This window comes from Alnus glutinosa, chromosome 6 (assembly GCF_958979055.1).
Source record: "Alnus glutinosa chromosome 6, dhAlnGlut1.1, whole genome shotgun sequence".
Taxonomy (NCBI): Eukaryota; Viridiplantae; Streptophyta; class Magnoliopsida; order Fagales; family Betulaceae; genus Alnus; species Alnus glutinosa.
The window spans coordinates 10,421,972-10,429,562 of NC_084891.1; the positions used below are offsets into that span (position 1 = coordinate 10,421,972).

General features: G+C 35.9%; 1 protein-coding gene across 1 annotated transcript; it reads left to right on the forward strand.

Annotated features, from left to right (window-relative positions):
* Positions 1-363: 363 nt before the first annotated feature.
* Positions 364-6,935, forward strand: LOC133871510 (cation/H(+) antiporter 4-like). Its single transcript, XM_062308949.1, has 4 exons — positions 364-846; positions 3,156-3,239; positions 3,365-4,366; positions 5,829-6,935. The coding sequence occupies exons 1-4, from the start codon at positions 364-366 to the stop codon at positions 6,933-6,935; spliced, it is 2,676 nt and encodes an 891-aa protein (XP_062164933.1).
* Positions 6,936-7,591: the final 656 nt, after the last annotated feature.

Sequence of the window (7,591 nt, forward strand, 5' to 3'; positions counted from 1 at the left end):
TTTTTATTCAAATGCAGACCATAACAGACTAGGTGTTCGCTTTGTCAAGTGTTAGCGTCCTAGTGACTGCATTTTTTGGGCCACTCCTCGTGAAGATGTTGTACCATCCTTCAAGAAAATATGCAGGTTACCAGAAAAGGGATATTATGCATTGCAAAGACAGCGAAGAGCTATAAATCCTAGTGTGCATTCACAGGGCAAATAATATTGCTGCTGTGACCAAACTACTTGAAGTCTCATGTCTCTCTAGAGAAAGGCCCTTTGTTGTTTATGTGCTTCACCTTATCGAGTTAATTGGGCGAGCCTCACCTATTTTTATATGTATCAGTAAATGTCTTCACGGGAATTTCTCCCCTCAAGTCCATGCACGAAGACATATGCATCCTTGGATTGGACAAACTCACATCCCTTATAGTACTCCCGTTCCATCGAAAATGGTACACTGACGACTTTATTGAATCAGAGGACAGTGTCATAAGGACCTTAAACTGCAGTGTGCTTGAACTAGCCCCCTGCTCTGTTGGGATCCTTATTAATTGTGGTCATTTAGGCCGCCCAATGTTTTCATTACAGTCATCCAATGCTGTTGCCATGATCTTTTTAGGAGGTAATGATGATCGAGAGGCACTAATTTTTGCCAAGCGCATGGCCAATCACTCGAAAATTATCCTGACTGTGGTTCACCTTGTTGTCGCTGGAAATGAAGGTGATACCCACTCGGACAAATTGCTTGACAATGAAATACTAAAGGATGTTAAACTTAACAATGTGGACGATGAATATGTGATATTCCTAGAAGTAATGGTGAAAGATGGGCCTCAGACAACATTAATAGTTCAGTCTATGGTGAACGAATACGACCTTAGTATTGTTGGCAGACAACATAACGCAATATCTCCGTAGACATCTGGGCTTGCATAATAGAGTGAATTGCCAAAGTTTGGGAATTATGGGAGACTTGCTTGCCTCATCTGATCTTAACAATGGAACTTCTGTTTTTGTAGTGCAACAACAAAAGAAGACCTAGTCCTTGGCTTACCCTTATAACCTTTTCACCAATATGAAACTATATCCATTCATCTTCTCATGGTGGATGTATAAATTTATATGCGAGATGGAAATAGGTGGTTTGTTGTTAGGTCTTTTTTGTAGTAATATGAAATATCTGAGATCATGTAACAGACCTGGGTTTTCGCAAATTCTTTCTTATATTTGGGGATTTGATTGAAATGTAAATGATAGACTTTTGCATAGTGAAATGGTGTTTGGATACATTTTGTGATGATCAGTGTGGAATGAATGGAATGAAATGAAATTGATGAATTGGAATGAATTACAGTAGATTGATTCAAGGTGCCTGGCCTCCAAGAAACCTATAGAATTTGGATATTTTCCTCAATGAAATTTCATATGTAGATGAGCTTATTTATAAGGTAATTCTGTTAGAATATTAATTTAATTTTTTTTTTTTATCATCTTAAAGGTTTTTAGATAAATAGTAATTTAAAAAATTCTATTTACCCATGCACGCACTTCAAAGTAATTCCAATCCATCGCTCTAACCAATTTTCTTTTCGACATGGTCAAAAGGAATTTTGCACATACACATACATATTGATATTATTGGTTCTACAGAAGGTAAAGGTCTTTCAGAAAAAGAAAGCGAGGGGGGAAAATCAGTTATGAAAAAACTGATTTTATTTCCTAATTTCTAAATTCATACATAACTGCTTGCGTTTTTTATCTCCTAATTTGCTGGTACTATTGGAATTGGACAAAAAAGTTTCTAAACTAGGAGGAATTTCGTCCAACTTTGTTTATAAAAGTGTCATATGTCATTTACCATGTGAAAAATATATAATTTTATAATTAGCATGTGAAAAATACGTGACTTTAATCAATTATTAAAAAAATGCATGTAATTCTCATGTGCTCAATAAAGACGTAGCAGTTATAGGGACTGAACTAAATGAAATTAATCCAAACTAGCTTGGGAGAAATTTATGTGACTAGAATAATAGTTCAACACTATTTTATTAAAGAAATATTATATATCACATTTTTATCCCATAACTATTCTACAACAATGACATGACAATTATCATTAACCATTGAATTTTTATTTTTTTTTAACAATGATTGATCTTAGGCTTTGTTGGAACTGTCATACTACCATTGTAAAATAGTTATGGGATTTAAGCGTAGTTTCTAGCCTTACTCATTTATGATATGTATGCCCGTTATACCCTCATGAAGCAATGTGGTTCTCGGAAAAAGTTAAAAGAGATTAAAAAAATATATATTATGCATGCAAAGTATAGGGTTGGTTTGAAAATGTTTTCAATTGTTTTAATTTTTATATTTTTTAAAATATATATATATTTTTTTTAAAAAAAAAAAAAAAAAGAATTACATTTGGATGTATTTTTTTTTTTTTTTTTTTTTACCAAAATCTATGAATCAGTATTAGCTAATTTGTGTTTAGTAATGATTGCGTGTATCAAATCTGGTCTAACAGCCTCCGCGTGATTACCATATTGGTGTGTGATAGGGTTAAGATTAGGGTGAGAGGTTGAGTTTGAATCCCAACTCATTAGGATTAGATTATTTAATATTAGGATTAGAGATTATTTGAATTTGAGTTTAAAAAAAATTAAAAAAAAAACCTAAAGGTAGGACGTTAGGGAGTTAGTAAATTTTCCCCTAAAATTAAGCATAAGATAATGAATGTTTATCATTTCAAGAAGATTGACCCAATGCTTTCTAGCAAACCATAAGAAGATAGAAGTTGATCATCTCTAAAAGATGAACAACTAATTTAACAGCCAAAGCTAATAATCGTACTCCAAAAAAAGACAATAAGGTCCGTTTGTACTAATTATGAGCTCATGCATAAGAGAACAAAATTTTTCAGAAGAAAAGACCCCAACTTGCCTGCTATTTCTTGAGTGAAAATAGTAAGAGAGGCAGATACTGGTATGGCAGGAGAGGCTCTGTCACAAACAACTGACCATATAGCCATATTTGTTAATGCAAGCGGCATAATCTCCATAACCGAATGTATTGAGTTACCCCCCATGGTCAATTCAAAAGGTATGTGGAGCTACATTCATTTTAGGATTATGCCTTTTTTGTTGCCACTGCTTCAACTGCAGATGGTTCTCATATTTACCCTGACCAAAGCCTCCCATTACATTCTTAAGCGTCATGGAGTCCCCATGTTCACCACACAACTTCTTGTACGTGCGATCTCTTCCACTTCCTCTCTCTGTTTTTCCTATTGTCAATATTTGAGCAGATTGTTAACCTGGAGATTCTATTTTATTGTAACTGAACAATTTTGTCTTGATTTTATGTGAACCAGGTCGGCATAATCCTTGGTCCGTCTCTTCTTGGACGCCTCAAAATATTTGAAAGTGTTTTCTTCTCGATTAAAAGTCAAGAAATTATTAGTACATTGTCTGTCTTTAGTTACATGCTCTTTCTATTTGGGAGTGGAGTGAAAATGGATATAGGAATGATAAAAAGAACAGGAAGAAAAGCCTTGTTTACTGGTGCTACAAGCATATTGGTGCCTTTGCTAATTGGCTTGTTAGTCGAAATGCAACTTAAAACATTGTGGCTGGAGGAAAACACATATACAACTCTATTCTTAACAGCAACACATTGTATAAGTCCATTTCCAGTCCTTGCTTGCCTTCTTGAGGACCTCAATATCCTAAATTCTGAACTAGGTCAATTAGCCCTGTCTGCAGCAATGGTAAGCAATACCTTAAGCCTCATGATTATCATCGGCGTCAACTTGATTATAATTAGCAAGAGTCAAGGTAGTATGCTTGCCGCTATAAGTTTAGGATCAATCATCATTTATTGTTTCATCCTTGCATTTGTAATTCGACCAGCAATGTTTTGGGTAATCAGGCAGACACCGGAAGGCATGCGTGTCAAAGACACATACATTCATACCATCTTGCTAATGGTTCTGGGCTCTGGGTATCTTTCTGATTTAATTGGTCAGAGTTTAGTCATTGGACCTTTCATGCTCGGTATGGCAATACCAGATGGACCGCCTTTAGGATCAGCCATTGTCAACAAGTTGAACTCCTTCACTTGGGATGTGTTTATGCCAATCTTGGTAACTACTTGTGGGATGAGAACAGATCTGAGTTTAATCAAATTCGATAACAGCCTCGTGGCAATCCATGGAATCATCATTGTTTTGATTGTTGTGGCCAAAGTGGGGGCTTCTTTGATTCCTCCCTTATTCTCCAAAATGCCCTTAAATGATTCTCTGGCACTTGCTCTTTTATTGAGTTGCAAAGGTGTAGTCCAACTTTTTGAGTATACAGCTCTCAGAGATACCGAGGTGACTATTTCTTTTCTCCCTTTGTTTTCTTTCCCAAAAAAATGGAATTTCATTTTACATTTTGGTTCCATTATGGGTCTCTCTAATATACATTAATTAAATAAATGCCTTTTTAAAAAAAATGGGGTGAACATATATCCTTTTCAATTCAAACCTACAGTTCATTTCTTTCAAATTGCTATGATAGGGAAAAAAAGAAAAAAGAAAATTGTCTGTTGTATTTTTCTTTCTTACCCTAAAGAAAAATCAACATGTAGACGCAAAGAAAAGGCATAAAGCATTATAGTAAATTATATTTTTAGGAAAATGTAAAATAAGTCCATGTAGTTAGCTTAAATTATAAATCACTCCCTGCATTAAAAAAAAATTGTAAGGTCCTTGGGGTAGGCCAAAATAACAATTTAATCCCTTGAGTCAAATTCTGTCAAAACATTTAACGGATTTTGTTAGTGTGTCACGTCAGCACCAATAGAATGATAGTACGTGTCACTCTGAATAACAAAAATATTAATATATTAAAAATATAACACCTAAAAATTAAAAACTTTAAAAAAATTAAAAAGAAAAAAAGAAAAATAGGGGGTTTGGGAGGTGTGGTAGCCACCCCGTTTGGGGAGTGGATGGCCTGCGAGCCACCTTAGAGGTGGCGCGGACCACCTCAATGGGCCAAGGGTGGCAGCGCTCCACCCTCGACCCCATCTGGGGTTGCTCGCGAGCCATCCCAGAGCAGGCTAGCAGTGGCCCACAAGCCACCCGTGGCCCACAAGCCACCCCTAACCCATGCGCGGCCACCCTGTAAGCCAGGGGTGGCGCGTCAACCACGCAAAAGTTGCTTAGTGCCACCTCTGGGAGTGGCTCGAAGCTCACCCGCTGCTTTGGGGTGGCCCGCGAGCCAACCTCTCCACAAAGGGGATGGCTTCCATCGGCAGCCACCCCCTCCCAAACTCCATTTTTTGTTCCTTTTTTTTTATTATTTAAAAAATAATTTTTTATTTGAATTTTTAAGTTTTATATTTTTAATATATTAATTTTTTTTTTTAATTCATAGTGTCACATGTCATCATTCTATTGGTGCTAATGTGGCACACTAACAGAATCCGTTAAATGTTTAGACGAAATTTGACTGCAGGGATTAAATTGTTGTGTTGACATACCCCCAAGGATCTTTGAATTATTTTTTATACTTTAGGGAGTGATTTGTAATTTAGGCCAACCATAGAGACTGATTTTACACTTTTCCCTATCTTTTTTGTCAATTTGATGAGTTGATATTTCATGATTAAAAGTATTTTAAGCATAATTCCTAGGATTAAGAATGAAAGAAAATATTGATATTCTGGAAACATCATACTATATTGCAAAATACATTTTATAGCACATAATCTTTAATACTGAAAAACTTTTCTTTTTTCTTGAACAAGGTCACCTTATGGTTTTGTTCAACATTTTTATTCAAGTGCAGACCATATCAGACCAGGTGTTCGCTTTGTCAAGTGTTAGCGTCCTAGTGACTGCATTTTTCTGGCCACTCCTCGTGAAGATGTTGTACCATCCTTCAAGAAAATATGCAGGTTACCGAAAAAGGGATATTATGCATTGCAAAGACAACGAAGAGCTACGAATCCTAGTGTGCATTCATAGGGCAAATAATATTGATGCTGTGACCAAACTACTTGAAGTCTCGTGTCTCTCTAAAGAAAAGCCCCTTGTTGTTTATGTGCTTCACCTTATCGAGTTAATTGGGCGAGCCTCACCTATTTTTATTTCCCACCAAATGCAAAAAAAGACTATGTCAAATAGTACTTCCTATTCAGAGAATGTCATTCTCTCATTCAATCACTTTGAAAAACACAATCAGGATACTGTATCAGTAAATGTCTTCACGGCAATTTCTCCCCTCAAGTCCATGCATGAAGACATATGCACCCTTGGATTGGACAAACTCACGTCCCTCATAGTACTCCCGTTCCATCGAAAATGGTCCACTGGCGATTCTGTTGAATCAGAGGACAGTGCCATAAGGAGCTTAAATTGCAGTGTTCTTGAACTAGCCCCCTGCTCTGTTGGGATCCTTATTGATCGTGGTCATTTAGGCCGCTCAATGTTTTCATCACAGTCATCCTATTCTGTTGCCATGATCTTCTTAGGAGGTAATGATGATCGAGAGGCGCTAATTTTTGCCAAGCGCATGGCCAATCACTCAAAAATTATCCTAACTGTGGTTCACCTTGTTGCTGCTGAAAATGAAGGTGATACCCATTGGGACAAATTGCTTGACAATAAATTACTTACGGATATTAAACTGAACAACGTGGGCAGTGAATATGTGATATTCCTAGAGGTGATGGTGAAAGATGGGCCTCAGACAGTATTGAGAGTTCGATCTATGGTGAACGAATACGACCTTATTATTGTTGGCAGACAACATAATGCAAAGTCTCCGCAGACATCTGGGCTTGCAGAATGGAGTGAATTTCCAGAGTTGGGAATTATGGGAGACTTGCTTGCCTCATCTGATCTTAACAATAGAACTTCTGTTTTTGTGGTACAACAACAAAAGAAGACCTAGTCCTTGGCTTATCCTTATAACCTTTTCCCGAATATGAAACTATATCCATTCATCTTCTCATGGTGGATGTATAAAATTATACGTGAGTTGGAAATAGGTTGTTTATTGTTAGGTCTTTTTTGTAGTAATATGAAATATTTGAGATCATGTAACAGACATAGGGTTTCATGAATTCTTTCTTATATTTGGGAATTTGATTGAAATGTAAATTATCTGACTTTTGCATAATGAAATGGTGTTTGGATACATTTTGTAATGATCAATGTGGAATGAATGGAATGAAATGAAATTGATGAATTGGAATAAATTACAGTAGGTTGATTCAAGGTGCCTGGCCTCCAAGAAACAAATACGATTTGGATATTTTCTTATATGAGAGTACATATGTAGATGAGCTTATTTATAAGGTAATTCTATTAGAATATTTATTTAAAATTATTGAATTTTTTTTTTAATCATATTGAAGGTTTTAGATAACTAATAATTTAAAAAATTCCATTGACCCATGCACGCACTTCAAAGTAATTCCAATCCACCGCTCTAACCAATTTTCTTTTCAATGTTGTCGAAATGGATTTTGCATGTACACATACATATTCATATTATTGGTTTTACAAAAGGAAAAAGTCCTTCAAAGAAAGGGGGAAAAATCAGTT